General features: G+C 47.3%; 5 protein-coding genes across 7 annotated transcripts; 4 read left to right on the forward strand and 1 right to left on the reverse strand.

Annotated features, from left to right (window-relative positions):
- The first annotated feature begins 40 nt into the window (after positions 1 to 40).
- Positions 41 to 1,310, forward strand: LOC122617044. Its single transcript, XM_043792704.1, has 2 exons — positions 41 to 193; positions 358 to 1,310. Exons 1-2 carry the CDS (start codon positions 170 to 172, stop codon positions 1,201 to 1,203), a joined length of 870 nt encoding a protein of 289 aa, XP_043648639.1. The 5' UTR covers positions 41 to 169; the 3' UTR covers positions 1,204 to 1,310.
- A 1,484-nt stretch (positions 1,311 to 2,794) lies between these two features.
- Positions 2,795 to 4,970, forward strand: LOC122616304. The gene is made up of 6 exons (XM_043791713.1): positions 2,795 to 2,915; positions 3,185 to 3,367; positions 3,437 to 3,560; positions 3,629 to 3,790; positions 3,845 to 3,978; positions 4,030 to 4,970. Exons 2-6 carry the CDS (start codon positions 3,305 to 3,307, stop codon positions 4,849 to 4,851), a joined length of 1,305 nt encoding a protein of 434 aa, XP_043647648.1. The 5' UTR covers positions 2,795 to 2,915; positions 3,185 to 3,304; the 3' UTR covers positions 4,852 to 4,970.
- On the reverse strand, positions 4,954 to 6,597 carry LOC122616302 (probable proline--tRNA ligase, mitochondrial). 3 transcript variants are annotated; one of them, XM_043791710.1, is made up of 4 exons: positions 6,421 to 6,597; positions 6,106 to 6,357; positions 5,783 to 6,044; positions 4,954 to 5,723 (listed from the first exon to the last, which is right to left on the reverse strand). In XM_043791710.1, the coding sequence occupies exons 1-4, from the start codon at positions 6,511 to 6,513 to the stop codon at positions 4,954 to 4,956; spliced, it is 1,377 nt and encodes a 458-aa protein (XP_043647645.1). In that variant the 5' UTR covers positions 6,514 to 6,597. The 3 variants fall into 3 exon arrangements, with proteins under 3 accessions (XP_043647645.1, XP_043647646.1, XP_043647647.1); XM_043791711.1 differs by lacking the exon at positions 6,421 to 6,597 and having other exon boundaries at positions 6,098 to 6,207; XM_043791712.1 differs by lacking the exon at positions 4,954 to 5,723 and having other exon boundaries at positions 5,847 to 6,044; positions 6,098 to 6,357.
- Positions 6,598 to 6,917: 320 nt separating this feature from the next.
- Positions 6,918 to 8,138, forward strand: LOC122616612 (snurportin-1). Its single transcript, XM_043792135.1, has one exon. It carries the CDS (start codon positions 6,923 to 6,925, stop codon positions 7,976 to 7,978), a length of 1,056 nt encoding a protein of 351 aa, XP_043648070.1. The 5' UTR covers positions 6,918 to 6,922; the 3' UTR covers positions 7,979 to 8,138.
- Positions 8,005 to 10,199, forward strand: LOC122616611. Its single transcript, XM_043792134.1, has 3 exons — positions 8,005 to 8,445; positions 8,506 to 8,694; positions 8,760 to 10,199. The coding sequence occupies exons 1-3, from the start codon at positions 8,146 to 8,148 to the stop codon at positions 9,957 to 9,959; spliced, it is 1,689 nt and encodes a 562-aa protein (XP_043648069.1). The 5' UTR covers positions 8,005 to 8,145; the 3' UTR covers positions 9,960 to 10,199.
- The last annotated feature ends 1,415 nt before the right edge of the window (positions 10,200 to 11,614 follow it).

The raw sequence follows: 11,614 nt of genomic DNA on the forward strand, positions 1-11,614 counted from the left end.
ATGTGCTAACTGAGCGATATAATAAAGCTTAGTCGCAACTTTCAGTCGGCCGCTCGGCGGGCGCCAGAAAACTTTAAAAACTCGCCGGCCACTGGGCCGTAAACTTATTTCCGATCTGAGCTTGGAGCTGAACACAACCACCCGGACCAAATCAGCAGTAGCAGTGGCCATGAAGTGCACTTTGCTAACCACCGTAAGTGAAGATCTTCCACTTAGGTTACACCAAATGTCCACCTGTCTACGATTCACTTCAATTTCAATCAACCAACCCGACTAGAGAATCCTATTATAATATTAAAGCGCAGTTTTTCTTCCGCTGAATTTTTCTTAGTACTATAATTTCTACTTATCTTTCAGTTGCTGGCGACCCTGGCGGCTTCCTCGTTGGCCGCCCCCTTCGATTTGGGTGACCTCTTCGCGGGCTATCAGCCGTTGGAGAAGCAGGATGTGGTGAAGCGGCAAGTGGAAGCCAATCCCGATGCCGAGCTGAAGCAGGTCTCGTTCCACGGCCTGATCGGAGATCTGGAGGACAGTCTGTTCCAGTCCGCCTTGAGTCTGCACCACGCCAGCGCCCCGGGCAGCGTGGTGGAGGAGGTGAAGCCGGAAGCTGAGGAGCACGAGCTGATCAAGCGATCCGACGAGTCCACGCCGGCCACTTCAGCCGTCTCATCCGCGGACGACGGCTTGACTCGTAAGATTCTGCTGCAGACCACCAGGAAGGTGCCCGATGGGGAGGATGGTCTGCCCGCCCACTTGATAATCGATCATGTGTCGGTGCAGCCACACAATGGTGGTGCCTTGCCACTGATTCCCACCTTCCAGGTGCACCACACCAAGCTGATATCGGCCACCATCAAGGAGGATTCCAACAACGACAGCAGCGATGGCAAGCAGACCAAGATTAGCATCACCAAAACATCGATTACGTCCACGGCTCCAATTGAGAGTGTGGAGGAAGCGGTGGCCCTTGCTGGATCGGCGACCAACACCGAGGAAGCCACCACAAAGCTGGAGACGACCACAAAGGCCGTCGAGAAGGAGGAGACTGACAAGAGCTCCACCACCATCTTGACCATTGTGAGCAGCTCCACTTCCACCACCACGGAGGAGCCCATCCAGAAGCTAAAGAAGGACGAGGAGAAGCTGAAGGAGAAGGTGGCCGAGGTGGAGGCCGATCCCGTCATCCTCTCGGCCCGCGTCTAAGCCGGTCGACCTCTGAACCCTCTAGCTGTAAACCTCATCTCCAACTCATCCCGCCACTCGAATATTTATGACACGCCAAGTTCAATTAAAGTCATGTGATCCGATCAGATCCGAAGTCTCATTATTTGCATTTCCAATTCACACGCTGCGGGAAGTGGAGAACTGGGTGGCCAGGTCTACCCGGGGATCACTGCCAAATTCGAGGCTCTAATTGCTTGGATAAACACAGGCCCTAATGAAGCTAGCGGTTCAACCAGGCATGAACGATTCATCCGAAACCTTCCCAGAATCTCCGGTGGGAAAAGCATCACAACGTATGCAAATATTTCGTTTTCAAGCAAATAATACGATATATGTTCTTTCAAAGCGTGTTGCAAGCGTGGAGTTCAATTGGGTTAATAAAACATTGCCAAATTGTTGGGGCCTCCAACTATTCAATCGATGTGTTTATATTTGGCCCAAAGTGTTAATCAGCTTCGTTGTTGATGACCAATATCATTAGTCAACATATTGCGAATTAATTGTTTGCACTTTGATTAAAAAATTGTGGAGAAAGCGGAATGGGGTTTTGTTTATTGCTGATAAAGTTTAAGTCACAAAGAAAGCACATGGCCAAATTATTTCAAATCAACGACCCTATACACTATATAAACACTGTTGATTACTTAGAATAGATAATACTTATTTCACAAGCTTTTATATGACGGAGGTTGTAAATATATAAGTAAGTAATGCACAATTGAAGGGTGTGAATTTATTTTGTAGAAGAATATTGTTTTCGTTCTTTATCACATGTTTGCAAATTAATTGTTGTCTTTTGTTTGACAATTTTTGAAAAATGGATAAAGGGATTAAACTCTTAAATAGCCAAATATTTCTTATGAATTAACTAATTGTATAGCATTGCTTACTAACCAATTTCCAGAAGCCCTTTATTTTGATAGAAACAATACACACCCTATTATACGTGGTAACTCAATAGAATTGCAAGGTGTGAATAAGTTTTATGGGCTAACCTTTAATTTCCCAGTGGCAGCATTTACCAAGAGTAAACAAGGTCTATCAAAACAATTACTGGTGCTTCTATTTTTTAGGTACTTCCTCGGGTGCACTATGAATCAGATTTGATAAAGTAATCCCCGTTGCCCACTCAATCACTTACAACTTATAAAGTACACGAGTCGAAGAGCTGAGTGTCAAATATCAAGTATACGCAGCGTGCGCGTCCAACGTGATAAGTAAGTCACTTGTCGCTCTGATAAACTCGCCATCAGCTGTGAGTTTAAATTTAGTTCCTGCTAACTGGTAGGTAGGTACCTTTGTTTGTTTACCCACCTGGGGGCAGGTTCGCCAATATTTGTGTTCTGATATATGTGCCTATGCTCTCCGAATGATAAACGTAAAAGCTCGTTGATAACGCACTCAATTTGTATTACAAAATGAGCAAGATATTTGCACTCTGCTATTGTGCAACTGCGGGTCCCAATCTGGGGTAGTCGGATCGGTTCTGGCGTTCTGGCGCTTTTGATAACAGGTGTAACCCTTAAATTCATTAGGTTTATCTTATCGCTTTGCAAGAGCGGAGCATTTGGAGACCCAGAGTCGATGTCCATTCGATGGAAGAGCTCAGTCCAAAGGAGGCAGCCGGCGAACGCGTTTTGCCTTCCATTTTTCACCTCCGAGAAAGCCGCGATTTCGGTTCAATTCCAACGGTGAGATAACGATTTGTGATTTGGCGTGAGTGTGTTTCCGATGTTTATGGCCAACATTGCGTATACTTTATTGAAGTGACGACAACGTAATTTCCTTCCGTGACTCATCCAATCGAGAGATAAGTCAGTGGTCCTCAAGTGTGGCAAGGAAAAGACCAAGGAATGATTGAGCTATCCTGATTCCATATGCAAAAACCACAAAAAAATCCAATCAAGCTGATTAGATAGACCTCGTATTGACGAATTGTAATTTCAAATTGAATTTATAGCCCCAAAAGCGTGCGTTGTCTTATCGAGTAGGCAATTGGCTGGCCCAGCGATCACAGGTTGCACAACCCATTACCCGGAATAGCAAATATCCCACGGCGAAGGAATAGCACTCCATCAAGATGGCCGCCATGGGCACTGGGTTTTCCAAGTGCTTCATACTCTTCATGGCGATTGTCATACTCGTGAGTGCCATAAAGATTACTCAACATTCCAATTGAGCTTGTCAGTAATTTCATGGATATGCATTCCAGGTCCAGGGAGTTGCCTACTTGGGCTTGTCCATCTGGGGCATCACCTTCCGGGATTGTCCGGATAGCGTTACTGACTTCAGTGAAAATCCCTTCAAGTACGCCATGGAAATTATTTACTTTGCGCGTGAGTATGAATTGGATTCAGAGGTGCCACAGAACGCTATTGCAACGTCTCATACCATTTTGCTACAGAGGAGAGCTGTGGTGATCCGGTGCTGAAGGTGTCTGGAGAACAAGTTTCTCTGACCATGGATTGGGCCAAGTCATATGCCATAACCAACCGGGAGTTCATCTTCATGATAACCTACGCAGTCGTTAGCGGAGTTTGGGTAGCCACTTCGGTGTTGGTCATAAGTGAGTTAAGCTAAAACCAATTTAGTTTTGATTATAACTGAAGATCCACTGCAGCCACTTTGTGCAACCGCACCACCAAGCTGATCTCCGGAGTAGTCTATTGGCCGTGGTTCCTATCCGTGTTAGCTGGCAGTGTCCTCGATGTGGTGGCCTCGGTGTATCATGGAATCGACTTGAGTCACTCAACGGTACGGTACAGTACGTTCTATCCTTCATAAATTGTAATGTTTGCATTTTAGACCATGAAAGATGCACTGGATTACATTGGAATCACATACAGTGATACTGTTGGCAATATTTGGACCCTAATGGAGCCCTTCGGCGTATACTTCTCGACGCCATCGATTCTGCTACTGTGCCTCACAAGTCGCGCGGCCATCATCTGGCTGCTGAACATCATTGGAGTCAGCTTCTGTCTCTCGTTGTCCGGAATCATGGCGCAGCAGAACGCGAGATCAGCCGCCGTCAGCAGGAGTCAGGCTCCCACCCGACAGCCGACGCCACAGCCTGCGGTGGCACTAGTCCAGCCGGTGGTGGAGGCCACCCTAGTGGAAGCTGTCCAGCCTTCGGCACCGCAAGAGATCACTCAATATCCGGAGCAGATCCGACCCAAGCCGCTGCCCATTTTCATTCCCTCGGAGCAGCGTCCGAACTCCCAGCAGTTTGCACCCGGAGATCGCACCACTTTGCAGTCCCCGGTGATGGTGCTGCCACCACAAGTTCCCCAGCAGAGAGATGTGGTGACTCCGCAGCCTGACATCAACACCTATCGCACCACCGAGGCTCATCCCGACCACCTCAACTATCCACCTTCGGAGCCACCAACGCCACGTGCTCCTTCGCCGGCTGTCCAACAACTGGCAGTGACGTCGCCACTAAACAATCGCTACAGCGAGATATATCCCGCTCCAGTAAATCCCCGCGTTAGCGAGGAGCTGCGCAACCAGATGCCTTGGTCGTACACCAGCATGGTGACCAAGCCACCACCGCCGCCACGCAAGCCCCAGCTTCAAGTGCAGATCTACCCGCAGATTCCCGAACCTGACTATGCGGATCACTAGTCGTTATAGTGTTGAACGCTGCTCGGAGTTGATTTGCGCTTAATCAGTCTGGATGCGCGGTTGTAAAAAGTTGTGTGTTATTGTTACCTTTATTGCATAAAGCTAAAGCTGATGGCCAACTGATCGTCTTTTACTTTCTTCATTGTCCGGCTGAAAGCAACCCAGTATTAGACTCTTCTTATACTGGCTATGTTCTGCCACCAGTTTTAAAGTTTCACTTAAATCGAGCTCAAGGGTTTCCCCTTTGCTGGTGTGCACTTCTAGCTTGGGGGAGTCCTGACGGATTGCCTTTGCTCCCACCACAATGGTTAGCGGATGACCGAGACGCTTGGCTTCCAGCAAACGTTTGCCGATTGTTAGCTCCTTGCGATCATCATGCAGCAACTCCTGGTGTCCGCAAATCTCGCCTACATTCAGAACAAGTTCATTCTCTATCACCTCCGCCTCCGACTGCTCCTTACTGCCTTGCTTGGGTCCTATTAAACACACATCGTAAGGCGCTAGGAGCTTCGGCCAATGGAGTTCGTGGTCGGAGGAGAGCACTTCCAGAGCGGCAGCAATAACCCTAGTGATGCCAATGCCATAGCAGCCCATGACCAGTGATTGCGGCTTGCCTTTGGTGTTGAGAAAGGTGGCGCCCAAGGGTTTGGAGTATTTGTCACCCAACAGAAAGGTGTGAGCCACCTCCACTCCTCGTACTTCCTTCAAATCCGTGCTGTTACAACTCGGGCAGCTAGCTGGGGCCTTTACAACTTCGGAGTTGCCAGCAAAGCCGCAGGAGCTGCATTGCAGCAGGTTGTCCTCGCCCACGGGCGATACGTAATGGTACTCATGTGATACACTGCCACCCATCATGCCTGTATCAGCATTAACTGGTAAAGAATTTTACATTAGCATTGTGCTTTGTTTTCAGAACGGAAAGTATACGTACCTTTAACAAAAGGAACCTCCAACTGCTTGAACAACCTATCGTAGGCAGCATTAACTACTGAGTACGTTTCCCTGGCTGTTTCCTCGCAGACATCAAAGGAGTACATGTCCTTCATCAGGAATTCCTTGGCTCGCATCAAGCCAAATCGAGTCTTCAGCTCATCCCTGAACTTGGGACCGATTTGGAAGAGCCTCAGGGGCAATTGGCGATAGGAAATAGGTGAGGTGGTGGCCAGCATGGCAGTGACTGCCTCCTCGTGGGTCTAACGAATGAAATAAGTGTTTATTTGAATGGGAAATGAAGAAATCTGCTCACTCTCTCACTGGACTCATGAGGAACTGCTTGCCGCTGCGATCCCGCACCATGTAGAACTCGGAGATGTCGCCTTCCAGTCGCCCCGTCTTCTTCCAAAGTGCCGTGGGCGTCAGGATGGGCAGGGTGATCTTCTGCCCACCAGCAAGTAGCATGTTGCTCTGCACCAGGTCAATGAACTTGTCCACCGATCGCTGCGCCATGGGCATTATCTGGTAGGTGCCATTGCTTCCCGATTTCACCAATCCTAGTTCTGTGAGCAGCTGGAATGTTAGCATAATTTTAATAACTACTTCTTTCGTAACACCATGGAAGTGGAATTCTACCTTTTGACTGCGTGACAGTTGCTCCGTTTGCCTAACCACCGCATTTTTGGGTGTGATCAGGGCTGGGCAGAAAATTCGGGATGCCTTATTCATGTTTTGTACCTAATTTAAAGAGTTTTAATGCTGTTTTTCCATAAAAAGGCCGGTAAAGTAAGTGCAAAACAACAATGCGAATTGCCAGTGTGACCAGCAATGGGTAATCAAAATATTGCACAGATTATACTGGGAAACTACATACAGTGCACACCCGTTGTACTTGATTTTGTCCCTTTTGTTTTATTATTTTACAGTTTCTGGCAGCCGCGTTGTTTTCATTATCAAGCTAAAACAAATGTCTTAAATAGCGAAAAGTGCAATAACAGAATTTAAATAAATGCATATTTTTCTTAAGCTGCAATTGAGTTTGGTCGTTTTTTTCTTAACTGTACGGCATACTTTTTCGGTTTTGATACGTTCACACTGCATTCTAGCCGGCACATTGTTTTGTTTAACTTCCTTCAATATGGACTCGAGTTTCCAGGAGCTGTACAAGAAGGGTTTGGATATGGGTGAGCAGCAGAAGCTGCGGCAAAAGGAGCTTCTAAGGCAGCAGAAACTGCGCCGGCAGCAGGAACAGGATGACTCACGTCCGCTGCAAAAGCCCGGGAAAACGGCGCCAAAGAAGAAAAACGGAAGACGTTCTGGTCACCAAAAGGGCATCCCGTACAGACCACAGCTTTCGGAGTGGCTGCGACACAAGCCCGAGGATCTCAATGAGTGGCTACTGGTTCCTTGTCCTGTCGGCAAAAGGTGCCTGGTGGTGGCAAGCAAGGGAATCACCAAGGCGTACTCCAAAGGCGGCTGGATGTTCATGGATTGGCGATCTTCGCTGCCCGGCGACTGGCAGCTGCAAAAGGGCCAAACAATACTAGATTGCGTGTACGTTGAGGATGCGGACACCTTCTATGTGCTGGATGCCATAGCATTTGGCCAACAGGACTTGCAGGAGTGCGAGGCATCCTTTCGCTTCTACTGGCTGCGCGCCCGATTCGAGGAGAATGATTATGCCAAGATGAGCGAGCACAACGAAAAGAAATTTAAGCTCCTGGATCACTTCGACTTTGAGGACACCTCTGCTGTGGAGCAGGCTCTGCATAAGTATCCTATTTTCCCGGAGAACAAGCCACTGCTAGATGGCTTCCTATTTTACCATAAAGAGGCTAGCTATGTGTGCCGAGAAACTCCCTTAGTATGCTGGCTGTTTCCGTTTATGATGCAGGATGTTCTGGGATTGCCCGTCAGCAAGAGCTATGAGGCCCCCGAAGACTACCAACCCAGCCATGTTTTGCAATACATGGATTCGTTTGACCGAAAGCTGGCAGAGCACAGAAAGAATCTCAAGGAGCAGAAAAAGAAAGTCAACGAACAGGAGCAAGCTCCACAAACCATGGAGGCGGATGAGGACGTCGAGAGCGATGAGTACGATAGCCTAAAGCGAGTACTGGATCAACAGCGCCGTCTGGAGATGGGTGAATTCGACATGGACTGTGCGGAGCCGCCATCAGCTGATGGCTGCTAGGCCAAATGGGCAGCGGTGTGGGGGTGGCTTTTCTGCGCAGGCGTTTTGAAAACGCGGCCCTGGACAAATAGCCTCAGCTCGCGCCCAGGAAAATCAGAAAACCCAGATTGCGGCCAGCCCACCAGCAACAGACCTTATTAAAATTGTTAAAAAATATCTAACCAAACATGGTCATTCAGCGAAGTTGGAAAATACCCACTGACGTGGGGGGTTCCTTAAACAGCAGCACCACATCAGCGAACGAGGTGCAGCAGCGTTCGTCCCCGGGCATGCAGCTGCAGGCGGCCAACTCCTCCTCAGATGACTCCGACTGCTCCAATCAAACCACACATTCGATGGACACACGGGTGGCCAGTCCGGTTGAGGGTGGCAGAAAGCAGACGGAGAAGGATGTGGCACCTGAAAGCAACACAATCACCTTGTCGCTGCTTGGCGAGTCCACCTCCTCCGATGCAGAGTCCTCGCAGGTGAAGAAACAAGCCTATTTATCTGTGCAAGCAAGTAGCTAATGTTTATGTTACCCACAGAAATATGTAACCACACCAGATATGGCCGAGAACATGCTACAACGCATTCGGCAACGACTCGGTGGCTCCCACAATATGGAAAGTGGCGGCAGTGCAGAGTCCGCCATGAGAGCCCTAGAACTCTTGAGGATCAGTGTACAACAAGCTTTTGATGCGGAGGTCAACGAGCTTATTAAAAAATATATGCAAGTAGGTGCAATAACCTTTTTGGTAATGCAGCCCATTTCTGATCCGGCTTTCTTCACTTTATCCAGAACTACTTTAAGCCCGCTTTTGGCAACATCAAGGAGAATCTAGGCCAGCATTCTGTTAATGAGGAAACGCTTCAGAAGATGTCCTCGTGCGCTTTGTTGGAGAATGCCAAGGCTCAGTACACGAACTTTGTGCGCCAGCATCGTTTGGTGGCTAACGCTACGGATCAGCAGCGCTTGGCTCTCAAACGCTCAGCTAAACAGGATCTCAATCCAATTAGTAAAGTGTTTGCTGGAACCGCGGGTTTTGTGCCAAACAAACCCATGCCCTGCACAGCGACTACGTCCAACCAGTTGCCAACCCAGACCCAAAATCCTGCGGTTCAGCCTCTGTTGCTTCCTCAACCAGAGTTGCAAACAGTGCAGCCTCTGCAGCAGCAACAGGAACCAACGCAAAACCAACAGCAACCGCAGCATCGCTCCTCGGTTACTCCATTGGTGGGTGGCACTCTGCCCACTCCTGTGCGCCGGCAGATATTCTGGAACACCGCCCAGATCTCGACTACCACCAAGTTCGTGTTGGATGTGCAGGCCAACCTAGCGTTTGGTTTTGGCACCGACGGTAAGGAACGATTGGCCAGCAAGCATCCAGAATTAATACGCTACCTTCCGGATGGTGAGGACAGGGAGTGGCTGGCCACCCGTGGGATTATTCCCGCCGAAAATCGCAGCTCACGGTTCTTGTTTCTCATCTACGATGAAGTGTGCCGGCTGCAGCAAACACACGAGCTGTATCGGCACAAAACCAACATAGATCTTAGCATGATGCTCACCTTCAGCGTCACCGATGCCATGATACACAAGATGCGGCTGTTCTTCGTGGACCTGAACATCAAGAGCCGCGGACTTATAACAAACTCGTATATTTTGCCCAGCCAGCAGCAGTCGGGGAATACCAACAACAGTCATTTAAGAAATGCTCTGCTCCAAGGCGTGTCAGCTCAGCAACAACAGATAACCACACCACCGTCTGATGAAACTGCGCTGAAGGAGCTCCCGGCTGCATCACCCACTCCTTGCTTGCAAGGTCAGGTGGTAGGCAGCACAACAACGCCGTTGAAGTCCAAGCTGGCTGCCAGTTCCACGCTCAGCTCCTCGCATGCCACACTTACGGCTTTGCTGAACAACGGGGGAGCTGTTGTAGGAGCCACTCCTCCAGGGAACTCCACTTCCACCTCCACCATCGCCAAATTTAGAAATTAATTAATTAATATAGATGCGCATAATTCCTTTGCTTGTTTGTTACCAATTACAATCGACGGATTTTAGGTAGCTGATTAAATGCAATTCACTGTTTTCGTTCTGTGTAAATGAGTTTGAAAACAGCAGCAATTCTGTAGTGCTAAGTTATTTGCTTTCAACTGCGAAAGGCGGACCATAATCTTGCTGTCTAATATTTAGTCGTATCCAACCTAGAATTGTAATAAAAGAAACATCCAGAGTAATAGACAACTTCAAATAAATATTTAATGTTTATTGAAACTCAATTTGATATACATATAGTGTGGGTCTCTTTTGGTTTTTCTACAGTTTTGTTAAACATAATAGTATATATATAATATGCACGTTCATATTCATATAGTTCACATTTTTGTATATTGTTTTACATAGTGTACGCAGGTAATGGCTAAGTTATTCATTAACAAGTAGTGGATTTGTATTCTTATAAGCCTTGCTACAGCCCTCTCGGCACTTTTGAAGCGCAATCCTCCCCAGATTCCAGCCCAACGCTACACGCTGATATGGTGTTATTTTTACAGATTTCAAAGTACTCGATACCCACATCCGGTTAAGTACGATAAGTAGTAATAGTAGTCGTAGATTAGAGTAAGTAGAAAAGACGAAAAATACCTAAGAGTAGTTGAAACAGCGCACTGTGCCGAATTCAGAACATTAATAAGTAGTTTTAATTTTGAGATAGCACAACCATTTTAGTTTTCGTTACCCAACTAGGTATATCAAACAACAGCCAGATTGTGAATAGTAATTAGCCAACCGAAGAAACACAGGAATATATACGAGTATATATATTTTACCCTGACTACCTTGACAGCTGCCAAGTACTTACAAGATACAACAATGGATTATCTGGTACTAAGTATACCTCTTTTGGGTCTTTAAAGCAACATCTAACAATTAGGAAGGCCCGCGGCTGCCCTTGAACAGATACAGATACACGTACTATACGGTTAAAGAGAGCTTAAGGACATTTGAGCCACCGTAACAACTGACGGTAAAAGTGTTCGGACCGTAAAAGTTCCCCAAATTGTTTGCAGTTAAAGTACTCTAGGTAGTAAGACTGAAGTGTAGGCGTTGTATAAATAAATCTAGTGTGTTTTTGTAACCTTAGTTTGAAACTCCAAGTCGCTAGGCTGAACGCTGATTAGATATTAGATTTATACACAAGTTCCGAAAATGTAAATTTTTCACTTTTCACTACACGAGATTGTCCTGTTTGAGTGACTGAAGCGTCGGGAGAGTCGGGAGTTTGAAGAACAGGAGAAGGGTATGTCTTTAATCTTCAACCATGCTGTGTTGTGTTGCCACCAATGCCACCTACCATAAAATGACTACAGTAAATTCGTCTTAATCACGCTTTAATCGCACTCAATTCTCTCGCACCCACACAAGCACACACCCATAAAGATTGTCGATTTAAACTAGATTCCGTTGGCTTCTCTCACCATTTTGCGATATTACTAGACATTCAGATGTGCAGAGATTCAGATTCACAGATATGCATAGCTAGAGATCCTCAGTTGTCCAGATTTTCGGACCTCCAGTTCGCGGAGCAGTTGAAACCTTGGCGGGGTCATCAGCTGTACAGATAGTTGGGGCTAGCCTACATTCATTTGGGT

Source organism: Drosophila teissieri, chromosome 3L (assembly GCF_016746235.2).
Source record: "Drosophila teissieri strain GT53w chromosome 3L, Prin_Dtei_1.1, whole genome shotgun sequence".
Lineage (NCBI taxonomy): Eukaryota > Metazoa > Arthropoda > Insecta > Diptera > Drosophilidae > Drosophila > Drosophila teissieri.

Excerpts from the sequence above, each read along its gene's own strand:
- LOC122617044 (XM_043792704.1), top strand. The coding sequence starts at position 170 with ATGAAGTGCACTTTGCTAACCACC. Across the intron at positions 194-357 it reads AGTGCACTTTGCTAACCACC|TTGCTGGCGACCCTGGCGGC; the intron begins GTAAGTGAAGAT and ends CTTATCTTTCAG.
- LOC122616304 (XM_043791713.1), top strand. The coding sequence starts at position 3,305 with ATGGCCGCCATGGGCACTGGGTTTTCCAAGTGCTTCATACTCTTCATG. Across the intron at positions 3,791-3,844 it reads CACTTCGGTGTTGGTCATAA|CCACTTTGTGCAACCGCACC; the intron begins GTGAGTTAAGCT and ends GATCCACTGCAG. Across the intron at positions 3,979-4,029 it reads TCGACTTGAGTCACTCAACG|ACCATGAAAGATGCACTGGA; the intron begins GTACGGTACAGT and ends TTTGCATTTTAG.
- LOC122616302 (XM_043791710.1), bottom strand. The coding sequence starts at position 6,513 with ATGAATAAGGCATCCCGAATTTTCTGCCCAGCCCTGATCACACCCAAA. Across the intron at positions 6,358-6,420 it reads AACTGTCACGCAGTCAAAAG|CTGCTCACAGAACTAGGATT; the intron begins GTAGAATTCCAC and ends CTAACATTCCAG. Across the intron at positions 6,045-6,105 it reads AGCAGTTCCTCATGAGTCCA|ACCCACGAGGAGGCAGTCAC; the intron begins GTGAGAGAGTGA and ends TTCATTCGTTAG.
- LOC122616612 (XM_043792135.1), top strand. The coding sequence starts at position 6,923 with ATGGACTCGAGTTTCCAGGAGCTGTACAAGAAGGGTTTGGATATGGGT.
- LOC122616611 (XM_043792134.1), top strand. The coding sequence starts at position 8,146 with ATGGTCATTCAGCGAAGTTGGAAAATACCCACTGACGTGGGGGGTTCC. Across the intron at positions 8,446-8,505 it reads CCGATGCAGAGTCCTCGCAG|AAATATGTAACCACACCAGA; the intron begins GTGAAGAAACAA and ends TGTTACCCACAG. Across the intron at positions 8,695-8,759 it reads TTATTAAAAAATATATGCAA|AACTACTTTAAGCCCGCTTT; the intron begins GTAGGTGCAATA and ends CACTTTATCCAG.